This window comes from Pipistrellus hanaki, assembly GCF_964339955.1.
Source record: "Pipistrellus hanaki genome assembly, chromosome: 14".
In the NCBI taxonomy this organism is placed as follows: domain Eukaryota; kingdom Metazoa; phylum Chordata; class Mammalia; order Chiroptera; family Vespertilionidae; genus Pipistrellus; species Pipistrellus hanaki.
Window position 1 is genome coordinate 45,562,896 of NC_140516.1, and position 26,651 is coordinate 45,589,546.

Sequence of the window (26,651 nt, forward strand, 5' to 3'; positions counted from 1 at the left end):
GAATTTTCTCATAGATCTTTTTTATCCCATAACGGATTTTATACAGCTCCCCACAATGTTGTGCATAGGAGGGGCTATCCAAGTGAGAGAAATAGGGTCTGGGAGTCATGCTAGTTTCCCCAAAGCAAGGACTGAGACAGGCCAGGTGACAGAAGGGTTTCTGGGCGGCAGTGACAGTTCTTTTGGCACATCCCGTCCTAAGGGCATGCTGTGTTTCTGTCTGACTGGTTCCCTCCAGGTTCTCGGGTGTGAATTGGAAGCTGTAGGTGGTCAGGAACCTCGTGGCATGTAGCTCAGGGCCACACCCCCTGGCATACACCCCCTGGCGTAGGCCTGGTCAGTGAATAATCTTGGGAAGGATGGCTGGGAATAGTTTCCCATTTTCCCAGTTGCTGTTGAGATTCACGTGGTTGATTTATTGAAACCCTGCAGGTTTTTCTACATTGCACTTTGGCTCCAATGCAAACAAGTTTATTCAAAGATAATGTAAGTGCCTACACAATAACAGAATATTTTTGTCCCTTAATGAATCACAGTAGAAAAGCATCTTATATTTTTCTCGGTTGTGAGCCATAATTTGACCTAATTCTTGTATTAGCTTTCTTTTCTGATTTTTTCTTTTTTTTCCGCCAAGATACGTGCAGTTCTCTAATGCGATGTAGAATAGGATGGGTGCCCTTTACCTTCACCATCAATGCCGTCTTTGAAGGCAGCCTTGAGCTGTTAACTAGAAGCAAGGTGTCCTAGGCCTTCCTGATGCAAGTTAAAGGAGCCCCAGCCCCCCTCATAAATGGCTATTTATTAACACACGCCATCACCAAACGACGACTCACAATCCCAGGCCCGCACGCCATCGCACCACTGTCAGCTCCATTTTAAGTCGAGGGGGGCCTTTGGCCATCTGTTTCATTAAATGCAGCAAACAATATCTGAACTTCATGAAGCGAGAGTTGGGGCTCCCCTCCCCACAACCCCCCTCCCCCCGCCCCTTCTGCCACTGCTGCCGCTGCCACCACCAGCATCGCCACCATATTGTTTTGTTGGAGCGCTCACATTGTAAAGTAGTGTATTCACACATCAATTTTAAAAGGCTGGCTGTGTTATGAGATGGGACAAAGCGAGCTCAGTGACAGCTCAGGCGCAGTGCAGGTGGTGGAGCGAGCTGCTGCCCAGATCAAAAGTCAGACAACAGTGTGGCTTCTTTTGAAAGTGCAGTTGGGGAGACAAGGCCAGGTTTATCTGACGAAACAAGAGCGAGTTATAGATATACATCTCCAGGGCAGGAGACAGAAAGAGGTCCTCAGTGGCTGGGTAAGGAAACTTCCCAGCACTGACAGTTCTGAGGGTGCCTGTGGAATATGTAGCTCACAAGGGTTTTTCTTGTTGGTTTTTTTTTTTAATTATTCTTTTATTGTGCACCGATTGATAATTATTATTTATGCTTTGGTGCTATTCCGAAAGTAGCCAAGCTTTTTTTAAAGCCATGTTGGGGGCAGGAAATGGCTTCTTTTCATGGTTGCATTTTATTTTTCAGCAGCATTTAAAGACAGGCTCCTATTTATACCACACAGGCAGTTTTGTCTGCTGTAAACAAAGTAGGTGGCTGGGAATTGTGCCTTCCCAGAACTGTTTTCCAGGGAGGCCATAATAAGAAACCACTGTGTACATCTTGAGGATTTGTCGCCTAGGTATGAAGGAAGAATTCTTTGCTTTTCTGAGGACAAATACCCCACTATTTGTGAAGAAGTATATCCAGGACCCAAAAGTGTGATAAGTATTTGTTAAAGTCTAAAGTTTGCCACCACTTTGCTAGTACTAATTAAGGTTGTTTTCTGTTTGTTGTTTTGAACTGTTGCTGACATTTTTTGACAAGATTAGAAGCTGAAGTGACAGGAGGCATAAATCATTTTTTAACTTCAATATCCTGTTATAAAAGATAGTGACTTCTTTTGCAAAGTGATACGAAGAACTTTGAAATTAAATATGAGTATCAGTGAAGAAAATGCGAGGATGGTACATTTTTTAAAAGATTGTTTTTATTGATTTCTAGAAGGGAGAGGGGAGAGAAAGAGAGAAACATCAATCTGCTGCGTCATGCTATGGATTGAGCCCTCTACCAGGACATGTGGCCTGACCATGGATTGAACTAACAATCTTTTGGGACAATGCATGGGACAATGCCAAGTCAACTGAGCCACATTAACCAGGGCTAGTGAATTTTTAAAGAGTTGAGAAGGCTTGGAATTATGGAAGAATAGCACCCAAGTTTCCTGTGTAATTATAAATTACCTGGGAAAAACCACTCTGCTTTTTCACCTTCTGATGCCTTAAATGAGTTTTAAAGGGAGAAAAAAAAAAACAAAAAAAAACTATTATCTTTCAATTCCCAAGCTAGTTAGAGTGTCTAGATCAAGTTCCAAGTTCTGGGACACCACCCACATTCCCTGGCTCAAGGCACAGGGCGGTGGTCCTTGTCCTGGGGTGGGCTTCCCCGAGTCTCTGAGCCACTGGAGTTCTCTGGAAATGTTTGTGTGTATGAATCTTCCTGGGAATTTTCCATAACATTTGTAAGGGTCCATGACCAACTCCAAAAAATGTTGAGAAATGAGCTATTGTTATAAAACTGTGCAAAACCTCCTAACTAAATACCACTCAATCACTTCAATATTTTGGCTTATTTCTACTGAGTTAGCCTATCAGAAATACTTATTTTGAATTTTCCACAAAGTTTAATAAGAAATTTTGCAGGGATACCTTCTTTGGGAAATCAGATCATTTATCCAAAATAAGCCCTTAAGGACAACTATAACAATTATAATCTATACCTAGGGGCCTTCTGGTTTACAAGGCACATGACCATACTAAATTTCATTTAATGTAATCTCCATAAGGACTCTGGGAATTGGTACTGCCACTGTTCCCCTTATGTTATAGTTCATTGAGACCTCCAGGGGTTGAGTCTTGTCCAAGTTCATTCCACCAAGATGGGGCAAAACTTGGACCAATGCCCTGAATTCAGCCACAGAAATTATGTTCTTAGCGGTCTCTTAGCATGAACAGCAGCAGCAATCTTCTTCACCAGCAAATATTCAATATTTATTGCATAAAGGGAATGTATTAGGCATCAGATTCAACTAACTCTGAACTCTACTCTCAAGTGCCTTAATATTTTTCAATACTGAGTAGCTTGTGCTATATGGTAAGTGAGAAATAAATGCAACAGGTGATGCTACAAAAAAAAAAAAAAAAACCTCTGGGAACCAGTAGTAAGGTAAGACTACAGAGGTGACAGCAGCTACCTGGGGACAGAAAGTTACTCATTTTTAACCCTCATGTGTGATGTACTGACTGTTTACCTTTTTATGGCTACTTCCCAGTAGCAGAACTTGAATGCTGTGGGATGGCGTTAAAAAGATCTGTTTGGCCCTAGCTGCTTTGGCTCAGTGGATAGAACATCGGCCTTTGGACTAAAGGGTCCTAGGTTCAATTTCAGTCAAGGGCACATGCTCAGGTTGCAGGCTCAAACTCCAGGGACCATGCAGGAGGAAGCCAATCAATGATTTTCTCACATCATTGATGTTTCTATCTCTCTCTCTCCCTCTCCTTTCCTCTCTGAAATCAATCAATATATATATATTAAATTCTGTTGGTTTGTGCCCAGCCAGTATGCTCAGTGGTTGGTTGAGTGTTGACCCATGAACCAGGAGATCACCAGTTCGATTCCTGGTCATGGCACATGCCCATGTTGCAGGCTCGGTCCCCAGTTGGAGATGTGCAGGAGGTGGCCAATTGATGATTCTTTCTCATCAATGTTTCTATCTTTCTATCCTTCTCCCTTTCTCTCTCTTGAAAAATCAATATATTTTTATTATATATGTATGCATAATAAAAAAAAATCTGTGCACAACTGTGTTGAGGGGACATTGGAAGTTAACAAGCAACATGTAACTGTACCTGCTCATTAAGTAAATATGATCCAAATACTGAGATTATTTTTTTAAACATATTTTATTGATTTTACACAGAGAGGAATTGAGAGGGACAGAGAGAAACGTCGGTGAGAGAGAAACATCGACCAGCTGCCTCTTGCACACCCCCAACTGGGGATGTGCCCGCAACCAAGGTACATGCCCCCAACCGGAATCGAACCCGGGACCCCCCAGTCCACAGGCCGACACTCTATCCACTGAGCCAAACTGGTCCTGGCTGAGATTATTTTTAAATCGCAATGGAGTTTAAGATTTTCTTCAAAGAATGAGAAAGGCTTGAAGTCGCCTAAATAGTTCTAATTGAAAGCAATTATGAGCAATTTTTTCCCACATCTTACCCCAATTTTAGAAGTTAGTGAGAATTTTGATGTTCTTAACTAAAATTACATTGTAAAACTTAATGGCATCTGAAATTATCCTGCATGTTGGCTATACCTACTATAGCTGTGACTCATGAATAGATGCAAAGAATATTGGCAGAGTACATGAATTATTTTATTGTGGCATATTAATTATTCAATAAGTATATCACTTTAAAACACTGACTTTTTCACATATTCCTATTAAACCTTCCTCATCAAATAGCCTTATAGAATTTATTAGTAGAAAACTTGCCCAGCCAATAAACAAAAGCATTTATTTTCTATTATGTATACATGATCTGAAACTATAGCCTTTTAGGTCTTTTAATCTGTTGTTCAAGGCCAAACCATTTATATGGATAATTTTTAAAGCTTCTGTACAAAGCGAAAAAGAACATTTTATTTATTCACTGGGGTTTTTATGTGCCTTGAAATTGCATAGATAAAGTATTTTCAAGCTCATGGATGTGGAGAAGATAAAAGGTCTCTTATTTTATAAGGCTTTATGTGAGCTTTTCAAAAGTAGAGTTTTCTCATGGTTAGAATTTTTTAAATAAAACATTATTTCACTATTATAATTGGAGTTTGATGTGGGCATCTTTTTTTTCTTCCTTGAATTGCATGTTACATTATGTGTTTAAGATCATTTTGATTGCATTTTACCTCCCGGGTTTTAATAGTTCTCTTGTGGGAGAAATTAATTTACCAATCCTCATTTTCAGCATATACCAACTATTTAATACGACGAGGAGTTGAAAACCCCAAAAAACTCAGTTTTAAGAGACAAAGAGTGGAAGATACAACTTGGTTTTGCAACATATTGGTATGAAGATGAAAAATGATTTACCTCCCGCTCTGTACGATCCTGTACTAAGCCTGGTGGACTGTGGGCTTTTTTTTTTTTTTTTTTTTTTTAACTCGGGCAGCTGAACCGGGGCCAGGTCCTGGGTGAACATTAGCTGCCTTTGGCTCTGCCATGTCAGGGCCAAGAAACAGCTTTCCCTGGCTGGAGCATTCCCAAGCCGTGGCGGCCATCGGACAGGTGGGGAATGAATATTGTAGAGCGGCAGGGCATTTGCAGAGCGAGCTCCCGATCCCCAGGACACGAGTTGGAGAGGCTTCAATTGGAGCAAACAGGTGTTCCTGGGAGGAACTGTCCTCCGGTGGCCCGGGGGTGCCATTCTTTCACACACATAAAAAGTGTCCCTTCCCTCTGCCCGCAGGAAAATCGGAATTAACTACAGCTTCTCCTTTTGAAATGGAAAAGAGAAATAAAAACCATGGCACCAGGTTTTGGCTCCAACTGGATTTCCATGGAGCGTGTCCTCTAGGAAGAATGATGAGGATTCTTGAAGCAAAATATCCCTGTTGTTTTCAGCACTGGGGATGCTGTAAGAACTGAATGGATGCGAAGAATCTTTTTATCAAAGGAGATGCCTATAAAACGGGCTAGCCTTGCTTGTCTTCTATTACTCATTTCTTCATTCACCAAATATTTGTCTCACTCGTACTTACACATTTTTGAAAGCCAGTCTAAGTGCTAGGGTTACAACAGAAAAAGGACTTCGTCGGAGCTGTAATGATAGTAATTGGTTTGAACATGAAAGTGAACCTGATTAGTCTTTGGGGAACTATGGATGGTAATCACTGGCATCAGAAAGATCTCTTGTTGTGTAGCATCACCATATCGAGGATATGACTAACAGTTTTTGAGGGCATTCTTTTTAAACCGCATTTTCCCATAAAACATAAAATAATAATATTAAAGGCAATCATTAGAAGATGGCTTTTAATCCCTCTGCCTAGAAGCAAGCTGCTTCCTTGATATACAAGTATTTCCTTCCAGGGTTTCAGTCACAATCCATGTATAATGTTATATTGCGTTTTCTCAATTGATAACATTGTATCTTAAATCAATTTCCAAATTTACACCTAGTCTTCATATTTATATTTTTTCCTAGTTTAGAAAATCTAATGAAAGTTTTTGCAAACTTTTCATTTTATAGGGGGGAAAAAAACTTTATCAAAAACTAGGGAGAAAGTTATTCATAATCACAGTAAAAGGAAGCCTGGCCCAGTCGGGAGCAACTGGTTAAAATATTGGCATATTTCATGCCAGTCATTTTCTATGGATTTCATTTATATAATTGAGATCAGTCAACATGTACAATTTTATATTCTGCTCTTTGCATTAAGGTTATATTAAAAGCATTTCCCCATGTCACTAAAAACTCTTTGTAATTCTTATTTATAGTGGTTGCATAATATTCCCTCATAGGAATATTCCCTTTAGATTAAACAGGTTTTTGCTAGCTTGTTGCTATATATTGATGCTATGTCTTCACTCATGGATTATATTAGTTTTTTAGTGTGGCATCCTTGAAGGGAATAAATGCTCATCTTATGTATGATTTCCCCATTCTTGAGTTTTTAACTTTCTGATCTTGTAGTCAGCTGAGCTATATCTTCAAGTAATTTCTTAAGAAAAGTATATGATTTGTATATACAGATGATCCCCCATTAACAATGGTTAGACTTAACGATTTTTCAACTTCACAGTGGTGAGAAAGCTATATTCATTCAGCAGAAAGGGTACTTTGAGTTTTGATCTTTTCCTGGACTAGCGATGTGTATGCAATACTCCCCCAGGATGCTGGGCAGTGAGCTGCATCTTCAAATCAGGTCCAAGATCACAAGGGTAAACAACCTACACCCTGCAGTATGCTGTGTTGCCAGGGTGTTTTGGATATTGTTTTGGGTCTTCTCATCCTGCCATGGGTCTTCTCACCTCTTCCTTAAGATAGTTGCTCAACTGCAGTTTAACGTGCTCTGAGCACGTTTAAGATAGGCTAGACTAGCCAAAACCGGTTTGGCTCAATGGATAGAGCTTTGGCTTAGGGACTGAAGGGACCCGGGTTCGATTCCGGTCAAGGGCATGTACCTTGGTTGCGGGCATATCCCCAGTAGGGGGTGTGCAAGAGGCAGCTGATCGATGACTCTCTCTCATCGATGTTTCTAACTTTCTATCTCTCTCCCTTCCTCTCTGTACAAAATCAATAAAATATATATTTTTTTAAAAGATAGGCTAGACTAAGCTTGATGTTCCTTAGGTTAGGTGTGTTAAATGCATTTTGACTTAATATATTTTCAGTTTTTGATAGAATTATTGGCACTCATGCCATTATAAGGTAAGGAGCATCTGTATCCTGATCCTCACATCTATGGGAATTGCCACCAATTGTATACATGTGACATGGATGTGTCTGTATATACAGATGTGTATGTATACACATGAATACTGGTGTGGGTGTGCTTTTTGTAGATCCTATGCTGCTTAGGAATCTACAGATGTTGAGCTGTTGTCTTCTGTATGTTCTCCGATCTGCAGAAGGGCAGACTCTGTAATGACATGTTGATAGGTTGTGTTTGTTTTGCTTTAATTTTATAAGTCTTTGGAATTGAACATTCTACCCAGGATGTGTCAATACATGAGCCTCTCACTCATTTTGGTGGATCACAAGAATTTTAGATCCTCAAATTCAGGTCTTCCCTCAGCCCCTGAGGAACCTTTTTCTTTTATCGTATCTTAGACTATGGCTTCTCTTCTACGTTTTTTGGTTTTAGAAACATCTGTGATTCTCACATTCAACCTCTATTTTATATTTTTCATATTTGTCATTTTTGCTCCTTTTTATTCTCATTTTCATTTAACTCCAATATCATTGATTCCACTTTTTGCAGCATCATTTCTACTTTTTACTGCTAATTATGTCGATATTAATGCTGTGTTGCATTACTGGTTCCACTGAAATATTTTATCTCACCCATTGCTCCCCCTTTTACTCTTTTCTCAACCTCACATGTTCTTACTTTACCATTTTTCTGTCCCTTACTTTATAAAAGCTCTACCTCTTACTGTTTTCATTGAGAATGCCATTTTTAAAAAAATTTTTTTTGTTTCTTTAGCACTTAATTTTCAGAATTGCATTCTTCTTCTGTCTCTTTAGGATGTCATTTCCATAAGTTTGTTTTGTGGGATTTTTCCCCCTATTATCCTCATGCTGTTTTGAGGTGTGTTTTTTATTGGTACTATAGAGAGTGGTAGGGAGAGGGAGAGTGAGAAACATCAATGTGAGAGAGAAACACTTGATTGCTTGCCTCCTGTACACACCCCAACTGGAGCTAGATTCCACAATCTGCATATGTGCCCTGGCTGGGAATTGAACCAGCAACCTTTTGGTGCACAGGACAGCATTCAACCAACTGAGCCACCAACCAACTGAGCCACCAGCAGGGGATGTTTTGAGTTTTATTTGATTTGGTTACTTTTTTTTTTTTAATATATTTTTATTGATTTTCTACAGAGAGGAAGGGAGAGAGATAGAGAGTTAGGAACATCGATGAGAGAGAGTCATCGATTAGCTGCCTCTTGCACACCCCCTACTGGGGATATGCCTGCAACCAAGGTACATGCCCTTGACCGGAATCGAACCCGGGACCCTTCAGTCCCCAAGCCGACGCTCTATCCATTGAGCCAAACCGGTCTCGGCTGATTTGGTTACTTTTTAAAACTGCTTTCTGGATCTGCAAATAGATGGCAGCTTTATATGCTCAACTGTGTCTGGAGACAGCCCTTTGTCTCCATACAGTCTTTATGGGAATGAAATGGGACTTCTTCCCTCCCCAACTCCTTGACTCTGGCATGAAAAATGTTCAACAAAGATGATGTGAAAGAGATACCAGGGTGTATAGCACTGGCATCTCCTTCACATCTTTTCTTCTCCCCTTCCCCACTACCCCCACACATAAACACACAGACACAGTTTGCAGTTTGCTTATGAACAGAATTCTTCCAGGATCTATTGCATTACTCCATATCTTGCCTATTGCTACCCAATATCAATTCATTGCTTTCCTGGGAATTCTTGTTACCAGCTACATCAACATCAAGAAAGAATATGAGGAGTGTGGGGAAGGAGCAATGAATACAGTGGTCCTCATGTCTCCTATGTCACAACATTGACTTATCAGAGATCCAGCTGCTTAGCTTCTAGTTGTTACAGACCTTGCATTATTTTTATTTATTAACAGGCTTCGTGGTGGAGGGAGAACTACTTCTTACATTTGTCAGTCCAATTCATATTTTTGTAGGATTAGAAAATCCTTCCAGGCTCTGGCAATTTGTATGAAAGTTTTGGTGTAAATTTCTATCATCTTCTATTTTTTCCTTCTAAAATGGAGCCATCAACCAGACACCATTTTCAACTGGAAATTGTGGGTAATCTTTAAAATTGCTTGGTATAAGGGGACCATACAAACTATTGCTATGGCCCAACCCTGGGGCCTGTATTCTTGGGTGGTCTTCTTTTAACTGTTGCTATTTAATGATTGATGACTTACTGACATAAGACATGGAAGCCTTGGGGAAAATTAAATCCCATGTGCCAGTTTCTTTAGATGAATCTTCTTTGAGGTATAAGTGTCCCTCTAAGAAATATGGGCTTGATTCAGGGGGTCATTCCAAATACTGCCAGGGAAAGGCAGCAGTGACAACTCATTCATTGGTGGAATCTACTGGTGTCCCTTGTAGGCTAGGCATTCCACACTCTTTACTACTCCCTCCTAGGATAAAAACAACGAGAACAACTTACTTAAAGGAACTGATTTCCCCTATTAATACTCTCATTCTGGGAAGCACTTAGAAAAAATGGTAATTCACTCCACAGATATGTGCAAGGAACTTTGCTGGGTATAATAGAGACGGAGGATGACTCCTGTCTTTAGAAAACTCACATCCTAATCGGAGAGAGCTAAGGAGTGCAGAAGAAGGGCTAACTCAAGATGGATGGTGATCAGAAACCTCAGTGCCCAGTTCCCAGAGTCTGTAGGTTAATGCCAGTTTGGAAGAATCAGTGTGAGTTCCATGGATGACGTGGCCTTTTATAATGGCCCCTGAAGGAGGAGTAAGACTTGTCTAGGCAAAGTTAGAATGGATCTCAAGCTAAGGAAATGGCTGGAACAAAGACAGGGAGGTAGCATCTTTCAAGGTGGGCATGGCTGATAATACAGATCAGCTCTTTATCATCAACTCTATGATTCATGCCTTTTATTTTCTGATGTCCCCATTTTAATGGAAGAATTTGGGTCACCTCCTAACACATTTGCTGTTGTGCTCAACTGTCATCTTCTTTCCATCCAGACCCTTACCCAGGAGATAAAAGCTTTGCAAGGTCATGTGGCCTGAAAAATCTCTAGGATCCACTTTTTCTTGCCATTATTACTCTTTATTGAGCACCTACTATGTGCTCCAGGCAGAATGAACCTTGTTAAAGCCCCAAGTTCCTTTAGTGTTCATGTAGTCCATTGATTTATTTCTTTCATAGGCTATTTCCCCTTGAACATCCCTGGATTCACAGTGTTTTTCTAATAATTATGAAAAGTATTTCAAGTTGACTCTGTAGTAGGTAGGGGTTTTATTTAGGGCCATCATGACCCCAAAATTACCACGATGGGCCAATACCCAAAATGCCTCCTTTAGCACTTGATCAGTAGGCTTTGCAGTCTCTCCAGCTGCCGCATGGGCGCCATCATGACCTGTTGTCTCAGCTCTGCTACATCTGACATCATCTAATTATTTGCTGAGGCTCCGTTGCTTTGGGGGTGGAGAGGAGCTGAGCTTGGAGGAGTTTAGGAGGCTACAGTCCAAGCAGCCTGGATGGGCTGGAATCAAGCTTCACAATGTTGAATGAAACGGGCCTGAGTATGCTTCTGCCCCCCCCCCTTTTTTTTTTTTAAAGCAACAGTTTTGCTTTAATAGGTCTTGAAATTTTTAACCCAGTTTTGCTTTGGGGGAAAATGTATTAACCATATGCCTTGTCAAGATATCACGTTTTTTAAATTTCCGAAAGAAAGTCACCTCTCAGCGCCGGGGTTCTCTCTAGGAGCACACCTGCCTGTTAATCAAGGCCTCTAGCTTTTTATTTCCGTTTGCAAATGGGGATGCTTAGCAGCAGCCTCAGAAGGAGTGACTGTCTCATCAGCGTGACTAAAGGCTGATGAAATACGTGCAGGTACCTGGCAGGGTACCGTGAAATCAATCCCTGGGCCCTTTAAATCTTGAAGAAGGAAGTGTGAGTAGTCAACACAGATGTTAAAGGACAGGTGACAGGTGAGCCCAAGGTGACCCAGCCTGTGTGAGTTCTGACTGTAGTTATTGCATAAATAGCAAGAGAAAATGTTTTTTTTTAAAGAAAAGAAAAAAATCACTCATAACCCAACACACCTCCCAAGATCTTTTCATCATTGTTTTAGTCCATTCATATGTTGACATTTTTCATTACGTGGCTTTAATACCATTTTATGTGCTTCCTTTTTCTTTTTAACTTAACATGATGGCTTGCACTGCTATCGTCTATTTGGTATTGAAGTTAGTCTTTTCCTTTTTAATCAAGTTATTATGACATTTATAGAGGTTCAGGAAAGCCCTGTAAGTAGCATGTGGGTGGTATTCATTTGTTTTTCAGAAAACTGAAGGACTGACTCTAACATGTCTTAGGGTGCCTCAGCTTAATATTTAAGAGGCCTCTGATTTCTAATTATTGGGTACTTATTGAGATTTATTTGTATCATCCTGTTCTACCCACACAGACCACTTGCATATGTTAATGCTCAGGTATTTTATAATATTACTAGAGGCCCGATGCATGAAATTCATGCAAGAGTAGGCCTCCTTCCCCTGGCTGCTGGCACCAGCATCCCTCTGGCACCCGGGACCTGGGCTTCCCTCCAGCTGCCAGCAGGCACCCAGGACCCAGGCTTTGTCTGGAAGGACACCCAGAAGGACATCTGGTTGTGCATTGTCAAATGTCAGTACTTGATCATTTGATTTTTGTCAATGATGGCCCACACTTGGTGGTGTGTTCACCAGGTAAAATGTGTGTCTGCCTTGCACAGAGCACTGAGGGACAGCCCAGGATAAAGGAGGTGGGGGGAGGCTGCCAGGCAGGGCCTCTGGGGGCTGCCTGGGAGGAGATGTGAGCAGGGTGCTGTGGGAGGAGCTGCAAAACAGCCAGGGGGCAGCATGGGAGCATTTTGCACCTTGAGAAGGAGAGACAAATGGAAGAGGCAGATGAACACAGCTTCCCCTCTTCTGCGCAGCCTCAGGCGGGTGATGGATGACTTCTTGTCATCTTTTGTATTTCTTCAGCGGCAGCTAAAACGGAATCTCCCCACTGAGACCAGAAGTAGAGAACTGGAAGTCTGTGGGCCATATGTGGCCTGCAGAACTTTCTTTGTTTCTTATCTTCACAGTTTTGTTTTGTTTGATTTAATTTGAGATGTTTTTTATATATAATAAAATTAACACATTTTAAATGCAGAGTTTGATCAATTTTGATCATTCTGTGTCACCATGCAACCACCACAGCACGTCGAGATATAGACCAGTTCTCCCACTCTGAAAAGTTTCCCCTAGTCCCTTCAATTCCCAGCCCCCAGCCCTGCCCCCTGGCAGCCTCCGATCTGCTTCCTGACAATAGAGTTTTGCCTTTTCTAGAATTTCTTATAAATGGAATGATGCACTTGTGTAGTCTTTTGTGTATGACTTTTTTCACTAACATAGAAGTTCAGAAATTCATCCCTGTTGTTGTATCAGTAATGCATTCCTTTTCACTGCCAAGTAATATTCCATAGTAGGTATATACTGCAATCTCTTTGTCCACTCACCAGGTTATGAACTTGTAGATTGCTTCCAGTTTGGAGCTATTATAATTGGTGGTGTTATGGCACTTGCATGCACATCATTTTGTGAGCATTGGTTTTCATTTCTCTAGGGTATGTCTAGGGGTGGGATTGCTGGGTCCTATGGTAAATATTAATAGATGTTTAATTCTACATGAACCTGTCAAGCTGTTTCCAAAGCGGTTAAACCATCTTGCCTTTCCATGGCAATGCACAAGAGTTCCGGTTGCTCTGCATAGTTGCTCCTGACGCATTCATACTGGTTGTCAGCAATGAAAATTCAGATCCCATAGAGAGGCCCATGGGCTCCAGCTCATCTCAGTTCCTGTTTGATGCATTTTGCTCACGTATGTTATCCACCTCTCTCTGGTTGATGTATGACCTCTGCCTTAGACATGCTTCTTAGCAAAGTTGGGCCCCACGGTGTGTGTAAGGCATCGTGGATGGGAGCAGGATCTGCGAAGAAGGCAAATCCTCATTGAAAACTCAGTCTTTCTGAGCTGTCACTCAGACAGCTTTACATTCATCTGTAAAATGCTCAGATTACCTTATTTAATGGCTTGTTATGAAAATACAGTAATACCCAGCACAGGGCCAGGTCCATGGAGAATGTGCAGTGGGCATTGCACAGATAGTACCTCCTGGTATCATGGTATAGTCCAGTTATTCTTGTATGTGTAGTATTGTGTGTTAGTATCATGATATAGTCTAGGACGTGTGTGTGTGAAACATAAACACCTGTACCTTACCTCCAGGGATCCAGGTGCAATCTCCTGGGCCAGACTTAAGTGTATGCACTGTTCAAAAGTTCCACGGGTAGTTGGGTTGAGCATCCCTGGTCAACACACATTGTTTGACCAGGAAGACAATAACCAAGAGCCATGCACTCTAAACTCAATTCTACCACTAACTAGTTGTGTGACCTTGGGCAACTCACGTAACCTCTCTGACCGAGCAAGACTACCTGAGATCTGACTCTCTAGCCAGTTTGGTCTTTCACGATTACTAGGTTCTTTCTAGTACACAGTGGCTGCCATTGGAGACAGATGAGTTGAGCACGATGCCTGCTTTCCGAGTAATATGTCAGTCAGCTAACCTAGTGAAAGCCAGGGAGTAGACTCCTCCTCTAAGTGGTGGACACAGCAGTAAGCCCAAATCCTGTCCGAGGACGCAGTTCCAGGGTGTTAAGCAGGTCATCACTCATTCTGATGCCCTTCCCGTGCAGGCTGTGGGAATGGGGAGGACAGTATTTCTAGCCAGCCCACATAGCTTCATACCATTTCTAATATCTTCATTAACAATTATTAGTTATGCTACTTAAGAGTAGCTAATTAATAAGATAAACATAGCTGCCACACTCTTAGTAGCTGCCTCTGAAATACGGCTTTTCACTCGCCTTTTAAATGTGAACGGAACACCCCAGAAGTGTGTATTCCCATGAGGCCCCCTGTTCTGGAGTGTGGGTTTAAATAAATGTGCACATATATGCCACACTATCTGCACAGAAGCACCTTAAAGTTAATTACAGAGAGTAGAACAGACGATTCATCCCCAAAGTTCCATCCAAGCCGAAGAGTCAACAATCCCACACGTGAAGGATCTTTCTAAGAGTACTGTTTGTCAGCACAGTTTCTCCTCATCCTAAGTCCCTTTTTTCTGGAAACTACCATGAACCCCCTGAGCAGTGTTAGTGGCCTTCCCGATCCCCTGCCCTCCCAGACCTGCCTCTTTCCTGCCTGCTTGTCTCAGGCCAGGGGGCATGCGTGGAAGATGCCAACCTCTGCAAAGCAGCATCTTTATTTATCCCCTTTGGTCTGCAGTCTTTCCCAGACTTCAGTGATTTGAGTTATACCATCACAATATGCTTTTTTGGTCCCACCTGCCTAATACCCCTACTGCTGTTTTTCTTTAAATGGGCACCCTTTTGTTTTAAACCTAAATAGCCTTCTTTAGGTGTATCACGCAGAGAATTATCCATGGTTCAAATGTGCTCCTTATTATTTTAATTCACATCATAAAATAAATGAATAGGTACATACATAAAATGTTAAGAGAGTTCATGAATATTCAAAATGAAAAGGAATCATCTCTGTGTGCCTAGAGTCAGCCTTGGTACCTCCAGGCGTCTGCACACGGCACTGTGGGAACCTGGCTGGGCTCTACTGGGGTTTCCTTGCCCGTCTCCCTCCCCCGTCTTCACCCCCCAGACTGTGGGTCCCTGGAGGGGAGCACAGGCTTTCATCTGTGTCTCCGTGTCAGTAAGCCTGGTGCATGATATGCATTCAATAAATGTTTGATGAATGAATGTTCCTGTGACCCACACAAGTGAAATTCTATGAGCAAACAGAAATACCTGCTACTTTCTCTCCCAGTGAGTCCCCAACTATGATCAGCTTGGGCTCACAAACGTGGAGTCAACACAGGAAGAAGAACCAAAACCCGTGGGAGTGAAGGGAGGCCTGTGCTCCTGCCTCCTGGAACTTTCCCGAAACGACAGGCGTGTGATTCATTTCATTCCCCTCATGTTAAGATTCTTAGAGACATGTTGATCCTCACATGTGGCACCTACCTCGAGTTTTTCCGCATGGTGTTTACTGCTGTCGTTTCAGATGAGAGCATCTGCATTTAATTACATAAAAGCATTTTAACAGTTCAAACTTTCTAGCTCGGGGTTGATGAATTCTATGAGCATTAGTAAGAAACACATTAATAGAAGGAAAGGGGCCTAAGTATTGAGATATATAAAAAGCATCTAATTTTCTGAAGCCTTTAAAAAAATTTTTTCTTAAGTTTCAGGTGAGAAAGATAAACAGACTGTTGGTTTATCTGCATGGCTTTTGCTTTTCCCCCCATAATTGCTGAGATGGTTTTGTTTCTAGAATGGGAGGCAGCTGCCTAGCTTCGATCTGGGGCATTGTGAATGGTCTCCAGCTTACTTGATGCGCACCTTGCAAATATGGCACCAGTTTATTATGGAGAATTCCTTCTTACCCTGTTTAGAAAGGCACCGCGCTGGGGGCAGGCGGAGGGGACAGGGAGGAGGCATCGTGTGCCCATGGGGCTACACCTCCCCACCCAGCAGCCCTGAATGAGAGGCACCTGATGAACCGGGGAAACTTCCTCCGAGGCCCTTTCACTCCCCATGTGGCCCGTCCACTGGGGTTAATGACAGTCACTTCAAACCGAAAGCAGAAGAGGCTAAATTTATGTCTCATCATTTTTGCTGTCTTTTGGAAAGTTTGATCAAAAGTACAGATTGTTATACAAGATCATTAAGCACCACCACCTGACGTGGCACCAAGTGTTCTGAGGACGAATTGTTTCAGAAAGAGCCCCCCCCCCACCCCCACTACCACCACCACTGCTCGCCTGCGGAGGGTTTTGTTTGCTGAGTGTTCCGTGTCTAGAGAAAAATGTAACGAAGGGAAATGATTATATGAATTCAAGTGGGCACATCCAGGGAAATTCAGAAGGATTATCTCAAGGTCTGCGTGCTGTGTTCTGTGCTCTACAAAGTGGGGTGTGCCTGCTTGCTTGTTTGAAGCCTGATGGCCTTCAATTAGCTGGCCACGACTAACAATTGGAGCTGGTTCTGAGGCTTTCTCCTCCGGCCCCTGAGATTTGTAAGCGTTCTGTAATTTTTGTAGCACCGACATTGTTCCTGGGCCTGATTTACATGCATTCGGGGACTAACCCCAGTGAACCAGCTTCGGATTTCAGGGTGTGTGTAGTATGGAAGGAAAATAGCAGGGCACATTCGAATTTTCTTATCTACTTCCCCTCTTTTTAAAAAATAACATCCAGGTCGGTTAAAATAAGAGCGTTCATTTGCTTTGGAATGGAAGCTTCCAGCTGCACTGTGGATTCATAAGCTAATAGATTTAGCAAATACTGTCAGAGAAACCTTAAAGCCGGGTCTCCGTACTGTATTCGCTTCTGCACTATTGAACATGAAATATCTTCATAGTGAAGAAAAACGTGGGATTGCTGAAATAAACGTGCTCATCAGTCCATTTGTTTTGGTCCAGAGTAAAACTATTAAGCATAAACCAAGCAAACCTATGCGCGACCTTCCTCTATCATTTCCTTGGCCAGACACTATTTCTTTAGTTTTCTTAATTCGGGTGAGTCTGCAAGCAGAAAAAATAATCACCCCGTCTTTGTTAGTGTGCACCGCGGAGTGTGTTTAAGCAGAGAGTCGTGTCATAGCACCCAGAGGCCGTCTTCTTTTCTGCTGAGGAATTGTGTTTTCTTGAGTATGTTCTGAGCTGCAGGAACAAATCATTAAGTGACACGAGAGAACAGGAGGAGAGAAGTATTCAAAAATTCTATGACCTCTGCTGCAGGGGTGGCTGACAGAAGACACTGGCTCTAATTGCTTGTTTCTCTCTGTCTCTCTCTCTCTCTCTCTCTCTCTCTCTCTCTCTCTCTCGCCAGTTTTTGTTTCAATAAAACATTCCCGTGATCGCAAGGCAAAAAGGTGATTGGGAAGGCGATATTTTTATTTTAATGGTTCTATCGATTTTTATCTATTCAGAATGATCAAAAAAAATAGTTTTCTAGGTATAATCAAATAGCATTTGTCCACAAATCATACTAGTTAAGCAGAAAGAGCCATATTAATTAGCACTGCACAGGAAATGGGATTTAAACACCAACCTGCTGATCTTTTGCTTCTCTTCTGGTCTTGGTATGTTGAAAAAGAATATTTGATTATATATATATATCTGCTCTCAACGGAGAAATAACAGAGCTTTGTTTCATAACAAGAAAATAAAGCAGCTACCAAAAAATGTTCCTCTGTCTTAGCATATGTACATTTGTTTTAAATTTTTTCTTTGCCCTGTAGCAGGGCACATTCGAATTTTTTTATCTACTTCCCTTCTTTTTTAAAAATAACATCCAGGTCGGTTAAAATAAGAGCGTTCATTTGCTTTGGAATGGAAGCTTCCAGCAGCATTGTGGATTCATAAGCTAATAGATTTAGCAAATACTGTCAGAGAAACCTTAAAGCCAGTCTCCATTACATATTACTGTAAATAGAACAGCCAGAACCCCTGTTTCCTGGAGTGTTATATATTTATATATTTTTATTTTAAAAATTGGAAACAAAAAGCAGAGTCCTATCTGAGGCACGGTGCCCTTCTTCGGATGGTCACCCCAAGTCGGTGGGCCACGTGGCTTATCAAACCTGGAATGAGTGGATAAGCCACTCTGTCCTCCCAACTCCGCACATTGCCTCACATGCTGAGCAAGGTTCACCCCCCGGCTGACTGTGGCCTTCCTGCCGGGGAGCCTTCCCCAAGTTTCTGCTGACACCGCAGAACACCGCTGTGTTTATTGAAAACCATCGTTGTACATTCTTCCTGGTGAAACCGAGCAAGGGGAAAGAAATCCTGACTTCAATATTTTAAGTTTAATAAATTATTGCGTCAAGTTAGGACAACACAGAGCTATTGCTTAGCAACACTGGATTAGGCCGAAAATAATTTAAGCTACCAAATGAGAAACACTTGTAATCGAATCTGCTCTAACACTTGTTTTACCACATGGCTTAACACCCTTTCGCTCACACATGGTTAAACACATGTTTGAACTGATGTTTTAACACCCGCCTCACACATCTTTATGTTCTTTGCTCCCATATGCTCAAACACATGCTTTGACACCCTGTGCGGACTCATCGCTGAACACAGGCAGAGTATTGTCTGGGGTCTCCTTGTCTAGAATTTGTTGGTTAGGAGCTCTCAGCCAATCACCGGTGCCCAGTAAAGCTACAGCTCTTTCTGTCTGAGGACCTCCATCCTCGGGTGCCTTCCTTCATAGTCATCCTTTGGAGAAGAGCATCCTCTTGGAGATGTCCATCACCGTGGTCCTCTCTGTCTTCTCTCCTCCCGAGGGTGGCCATTCCAGGTATCTCAGTGATGGGTGTGTCCTATCACTCAATATTGTTTCCCACCCTGGCCGATCTACTTTTCCCAAACTGCCAAGTCCTAACGTCTGACTCACGGCCAGATGTGGAATGGAGGTGATTTTTTTCCCCCCTCTTAAGTTTCACTTGGCAATTTCAGCAGAGTGGAAAATGTACATGGACCAGAATAGGGTGCTTGTGTTGCAGGAGTCTGAACATTAATGGAAAAAGCTTGGCCTCCCCTTTCGTGGGTCTGATTGTTTGGAACTTCTCTCTTTTCTTTTCCTCGTGGCATTTGCTATCCCCTTAGTCAAGGTGACTGTCTCCTGTTCGCTCTCACCATCCAGACCGGCCACTGGCAGAGTCACAAAAGGCTGCCGCTGCCTCCTAATGTGGCAGCAGTCTGGAGTGTGAGCTTCTGAGCTGGACTGCTTGGGTTTCCTCATCTGCGAAATGGGAATAATGATGGTACAAGGACCCTACAACTTCCTTATCTGTTGAGTTGATTGAATGACTCAACACATCTAGATCACTTACACAGGATCTGCCACAAGTAAGTGCTCAAAAAAAAATAAAAAAATAGTAGCTCTTAATTCAAATAGAATAAAAATGTGACAGTAACCTCTAAACAGTGCTCTACAGTTTACAAATTTGGTCTATCCACATCATTTTAGATCCCTACCTGAACATTGGGAGGTAAAACAATATCCCCATTTTTACAGAGAGGCAAACTAAGATCCAGATAGCTTACGAACTCTGCCAGAAACTGCATAGCTGGTAGGTAGTGAGATCGGATGCTGGATGCTGGTCCCCTGACATCTAAGTCAGCGTTTTTTCCTACCACGTTACAAGGCGAGGCCTGTAAAATGTGCACAGAAGTACCAGAAATGGCCCTCCCCATCAAAGAGCTTACGGAGGAGGGAAGATACTGACAAATGAAAAACAACTTCCATTTATTGAGAGAGAACTATGAGCCAGCCCTAAACGAGGCACTTGCAATAAATCATCTCTCTTAATCTTCACAACAAGCCATTTGACAGGTAAGAAAACTGAGGCCCAAAAAGCATAATTAACTTATCCTGAGTCCAAGAACTGATAAGTAGCAGAACTAGAATTTGAACGCACGCCTGATTCCAAATAAAACCCATACCTTCAACCATTACTCATATTGGCTCTCCTCCAACAACAATAAATGAGTTCAGAGACAAACTATAACTATTGTGTAAATCAACTGTGGATGGAGCCTATTCTTCCCTTAATCATTCCTGGTTATGCTGCTGTGTGATTGTTTGATTGTTTGTTTTTTCATTTTTAACGTTATAAAGTGGATAAGCATAACAAGACATGAAAGTCTCTGCTGCCATAGGAAAGCATTTGGAAATTAAATCCACACTTGGGCTGTGCCGCCACCTTGGTGAAACTCGCTTAACCTTCGTGGAAATTCTCCCTTCCAGGTAATTGTGCTCACAATTATCTGACAACAGGAATCATTTCAACTCCATGGCTTTCAGGTCCCAAGGAGTGTTAATGGACGCTAAATTAAATTATTTGAAAATACATTCTCCTTCCTCAGCTGAACTCTAAAAGGTCAGCATGAAGGAAACCGCATTAGGAATGATACCCTTGAGTTTGGTGGGTCGGAAGAGCATTTTTCATTATTGTCCATTAATAACTCAAGCTGTCTTCGGGGCTGGCGTTACAGATAACTCCGAGGTGACTGGAATCCTTGAGCTCACTTTCCATGTTAAATTGGTTTGGACCCAGATGCGGAGACTAACAATCAGACCATTTAAACACAGACCCGAGATCAGCCAGGAATAGCAACCCTTGGATGCCTGACTCGGAGCTGTAAGCAGGACTCGAAGACCTGTGATTACTTCGAAGAGCTGAGAGATCCCAGAGGAAAATGTGGGGGGTTCTTCATTCCCTTCATTCCGCTTTTTGCCCCGAACACAGAATTGTTAGTACAAATACCTGGCAACGTCCACACACAGGTGCAGATTTGGCCTCTCGTAAGCCTTGCTCGGGTTTCTTTGTAGTTGAACTGAATTTCACTGCGTCGAGGTTCAAGATCAAATGCTCGCATTTTCGTGTAGCCTTTGCCAAATTTCCAAACCTCTAAGCACAAAATCCTCAGCCTTCATTTCTTCGCTTGCCTGGAAATCGAGGTAGCGCTGAGCCAAAAGTAGAAGTTATGAAGTGAGATTATACTTGATTAGGAAGAAGGAAAAAAAACGTCCCATGTCCAGAAATGCAGATGTGCGCGGCGTTCCTAGGGGAATGGTGGTATTTGATCTCCGAGTCTTAAAGGTTCATGTTCCCAACATTAAGAGATGCAGGGAGCCAACTTTTATTTGTAACTAATGCTGAAATTACTCTGGAGATCCTAAGCGTCTTACATTACAAATCAGTGGGCTTTGGACGCCCCACGGCTCGCGCGTTACAAACATCACTGTGTAAGGGGAAGGGGCAACAAGAGAAGGGCGCCATTCATGAACTTGACTTACACCGTAGGGGCGTGATCGTGAGCACACTGTGGGAGAGTGTTCATTTCGGCGAGGAAAAGAAAAGGGAGGCTGTGAACTCTGTGAGCCCACACCCCGAGGAAAAGGAGAAAAAGGACCAGGAAGCAGCGGCCTCCTTGGTGGAGGGGAACTGGTGTGGGAGCCGGGGGGCAGCAGTGGGCTCAGCCTGCAATATCGTCTTCCCGTTTTGTTAATATCTAACTTTATGACCCGGAGCACATTGCTTATGTATTGAGCAAGGCCTCCATTTTGGTGAAAGTGAAATCTTAGGTGTTCACAAAGTAATCCCCTTCAACAAACACAGTGTCTATAGCCATCCATGAAAAAGACTCAGAGCCGAGATTTCGCTTCAAGGCGGGACTTTCGTGGGACCAAATCCAATATTAAAATCAAGACTCGTTATGAGCACTAATGGGTCACACAGCTGCCTTTTTTTAAAAACCTTAATAAACTGTATTTTTATAATAGGTCCCTGGTACTCTCTGGTATTAATTAATTAGACTTCCTTTTTGGCTAGACCTTTTTATTTTAAAACCAAATTTAAACCAAATAGTGATCTAATTATTATTTTTAATTAATGACTTTAATTCTAAAAACAATTTGAAAAAGAAGGGTAAATCTGTATCTTGGTTACAGGAATAAGCTTTTATAGGCAAAATTATATCTTTCCTACTTTTGCCAATAACATCTACTACTGTATGTGTTTGCTTACCCTGTAAGGTTCATCTGCCCTAGCTATGAGATGCTTTTGTTGAGGAATGAAATCTATTAAATCATCAAACATAGGGACTAATTTTTAAAGTGATCAGAATATCCGATCTTTGAAGTATTCCTAAAATTTGAAATAGAATGCATTATATATTAAAAAAAATTAATGTGCAGTATATTATAAAATAAGTGTAAGCATGTGGTATATTTTAAGTGGACAATATAAAAGTAAAATATAGGAAAATGAAACTCCCCACACATATCATCTGCATCACACTAATAAATTCAGATTCGGGTTGTGGCATTTGAACATTTGCTGCTTCACTCTTCCTCACTAATGATATTTTTCAGATCCTTAGTTTTGATAGATGCACTGTGGAGTAGAGAAATAATCATTATTTAGGTTGCTGAAAACAGCTTACCAAAATTGATAATGAAAATTGTTCAGGGTGTTCTGTCAAAATCCTTTCCAATTAGCATTGAGGTCTTGAAGGGCCAGACTTAGCGTTTTATTAATATATTAGGTTTATTAATGTAGCTTTTGATATATGCATGGTGTGAATATCTAATACATCTCATGATATTGCATAATTATGGTGCTTTTAATTTGTTATACCCCAGTCTGTTCTTCGGTCTTATTTAAAATTCAGAATTACATACTTCATAGTTCCATAACTAACAACTCATTAGGAAGGCATGCCCTGTACTTGAGGTTACCGCTATGGCACTCCATGCTGAACAGTAAACTAGAGAAATGGCTGACTGCCTGGCTGTCATTGACCAGTTTAAATATTTAAAGTTATCATCTGACCCTTTGTCTAACCACTTGTACAAAATGAAATAAAGGTGTGCATAAACCAGGGGAAAGAGGGTTTCTTTCAAATAGTGTTTTCTAAATGAATAAAATAATTGTGCTGTCAATATAAGATACTTAGATAAAACATTTATATCTATAATCACTATGTTGACAGTCTATCAGTCTATTACTTTTTAAAGATAAATGGCAGTTTTTCTATTTTTATTCATATTTTTCAAAAAGACATTAAAAATTTAAGCTTGTCATTCTACAGTGATCAAATTCAGATTCATTGTTAGTTATAAGAATTTTATAGCCCAGCTGGTGTGGCTCAGTGGTTGAGCATCGACCCATGAATCAGGAGGTCATGGTTAGATTCCCAGTCAGGGCACATACCCATGTTGTGGGCTCAATCACCAGAAGGGGGCGTGCTGGAGGCAACCAATCAATGATTCTCATCGTTCTTTCCCTCTCACCCTCTGCCTACCTCTCCCTGAAATCAATAAAAAATATTTAAAAATGAATTTCAATCTCTTGCTTATTGAGGTGTTTCTTATATTGTTTGGACCTCCTCTCACTAATAAGTAGTTGAATGATGTTAAAAGTAGTCCAGCATAATGTTATAGTGCTTTGATTTAACTAACATTTATTCTGTATCTGCATGATAAAAGTAGAGGTAGCTTCACTAGGAACCCAAGCATGGGATGGTGTGAAGATATGAAGCAAGGAGATCATTAGAGTCTGCTTATAGATGCTGCATTGGTCATGGTTCTTAGATTCAGGAGGATGGAATCATCTAGCTAATTTAAGCAGAAAGATTTATGAGAGGAGCCAGCGAAGCTCTTCTGGATGCTACACAGCAGCAAAAGAGACCAAGGAGACAGCCTGGGAGAGCTCAGGGCTATAGTCTTACCCCACGTGTCACTAGGATAGGGCACCAGGCTCCAGAGTCCCTGCCAGAGCTTTCCCAAATGTACCCGCGCCCCTCAGGCACGTGTGTGCACACACGAACACACACCAGAAGTAGCTGTCTGTTCCCAGGCACTGCCTCATATTGCTCACATTTGCTTTCCAAGTCTTGTACAGACATCAGCCTTGCAGAACCTGGGCCATGTCTGGAACGTGGTTGCAAGAAAACTCGAAAATGTAGTTCTTGCTTTCTAGCCTTCGCAGTTTAAGAAAGCTGTTAGACAGGATCAAAATCTGTGTGGAATGAGCCAATGCACCATATCCCCCCACCCCCAGGGATGCTGTGAAGTGGTGATTCTCAAGCTGTGTTCCACCTACCTGAAGGTTGTCGAGGAGGAGGAAGAGACCAAGGAAGCTCTGTGCTCATCTGGTCATCTGGGGGGCTGGTCCATAATCACTGATTTGAAAAGTTTTCTCCAACATTATACTGTGTATGGCCTTTCCCACTCTGAACCATAATTGCTTAAATCAATAGACACTGAAGAAACCTGATCTTTTGCTACCAGATCACAACGCCACCTCCCCTCATCCCTACCTGTTAGCCAACAACAAAACCCATGCCTGTTCTACCACCCAGAAACTGCCCAGCAGCCCAGCAATGCCTTAGGAGTAGAGGCTTCTTTCATGCTTAAAATGGGCTTCAGTGTATTTTGTTTCTGTTATAGTTTACATAGTTTTCTTTCTCTCTCTCTCTCTCTCTTTATCTCTCTCTCTCTCTCTCTCTCTCTCTCTCTCTCTCTCTCTCACACACACACACACACACACACACACACACATACACACACACACACACAAGCTGAGTTTGTGGAACTATTTGTAATTTAAAAAAGAACTTAGCAGGTGTGGCTCCATTGGTTGAGCATCATCCATGAACCAAAGGGTCACTAGCTAAATTCCCACTCAGGGTACAGGCCTGGGTTGTGGACTCAATCCCCAGGAGGCAGCCGATGGATCTCTCTCTTCTCTCCCTTTCTCTCCCTCTCTCTCGTCCTTTCTAAAATCAATTTTTTAAAAACATGTAAAAATAGAACTTAGACGTTTTAAAAATATTAATTTCATACTTATTGTTGACTGTGTTGACATTACAGAAAGGTACAGAGAATCGAATAAAAGTCCCTGTCAGCCTCATCGTTCATTGAACCATTGCTAACACTTTAATATGCATTTTCTATGCATATTTTACGTATGAATAAGTGAATGTTTTGTTGGCATTTTAGGTTTTAGAAACCTGTCTGTGACTTACTGCTGCTATAAATAAAATAAAAAAAAGTTTAAGTTATTGTCCTCATTTGGCAGTTGATGTATTTTAGCATTAAGAATATAGAATCTGCCAGAATTACTTACTTGAGTATGGCTCATAAACTATAAAAGTCTGTTCAGCTCACCTAATTGCCTTTTAGGGTTTTTTCCCTTACCTTCAGCTGCAAAGCATCAAACCCAAATTAGCAGCTGCAGTCCTGGTTGCACTTTATTAAATATATGGTCAACTTTTTCCCCCTGTGCCAGAGAAGTTTATTTAGGTAAGAGGTCGATAACATTTTCACCCCGAAGAAAGAAGTTGTTTCTTTTCTGCTAGACAGTTCCACCCTGATACCATTCAGGAAGTTCAACATGAAGGGTCATTGCTTCTCTCTCATATAAATGGACCCATCCTTCCACTGTGTTTGCCAGCTTATAAAATAGATCGTTTCACATGCAAAATTGAAAACGTCTGTAGTGAATGTATAGGGTATGTGCATTCGTTCGGGCTTGTTGAATTATAAAATAATCCAGAAACATTTGTATTTTGAAAAAGATTGGGCCTCCACCACATGCTGATATTCGATGTTCACAGTTTATATCCCTGGGCAAATGTAGATAAGTCTATATAAACACGTTCCATTGATTACAAGAGCAGATGTAAGCTTGGGGATATTTGTGTTACTGCTTCAGTTTTTTGCAAGGAAGGCCAGAATATGCCTTACATAGAGAACTGTTTTTCTAAAAGTCATAAAAATGGAAACACTCATCTCTAATATTCTACACTCTTCCAGCTACCTCTTCCACAAGATTCTGTTAAGTATTCTTTTCTTAGAGATATTTCTAAAGGAGTGTTCTGCATAGTAATTGGAGCATGATACCATATTCCTAACAGGAAAGAGTTCCTGAATATTCCAAGTAAGAACTGAAGACGTGTTTTCATGACATGGCATATTTCAGAAATTTCCATCATTCAGTGATTCTGTATTTAACGGCCACATACACCAATAAATGCTACTCATCACATTTATCCCCAAGAAGTCGTGCTGTGCATATATACATAGATCCGTCATGTAGCCTTTCCCACTTAGCAATTTCCTGGAGCACTGCCCATTGACATTAAATATTCTCCTGGAAGGATGGTTAAGACCTGCACGGTGCCCCTCACAGGAGTGTAAAGAGCAGTCCTTACTTTATGGGTAAAATCCACAGCGAGCAAGTTGTGCTGTCCCCAGGGTTGCCGGTGGCTTTCTAAACCAAGGCATGCTGGTCGTCGAATGGCTGTAGTCAGTTTTCTTAAGGATTCTGCACAGTCTGATGTTTTTGGATGTCATCAAATTAATGTCACTAGGTATGCCTTATAATTGGGATAAAATACACTTTCAAATATTTTCTCCTCCAGCTTCTTTCTGA

General features: G+C 41.5%; 1 protein-coding gene across 8 annotated transcripts in view; it reads left to right on the top strand.

Moving 5' to 3' along the window:
• Window positions 1–26,651, top strand: part of VTI1A (vesicle transport through interaction with t-SNAREs 1A) — a 294,539-nt gene that overhangs the window by 177,941 nt on the left and 89,947 nt on the right. For 2 of the 8 annotated variants that reach the window (XM_084903422.1, XM_084903419.1), the window contains one exon: window positions 24,276–25,286. The exons of 4 other annotated variants lie outside the window; for them this stretch is intronic. Coding sequence is in view for 2 of the 4 variants with exons in the window: in XM_084903420.1 (XP_084759546.1) it covers window positions 24,276–24,294 (19 nt within the window). In the remaining 2 variants the exon portion in view is untranslated. Of the gene's footprint in view, window positions 1–24,275; window positions 25,287–26,651 lie in introns of those variants that run through there. 2 more of the 8 variants (XM_084903420.1, XM_084903417.1) reach the window with 1 other exon arrangement.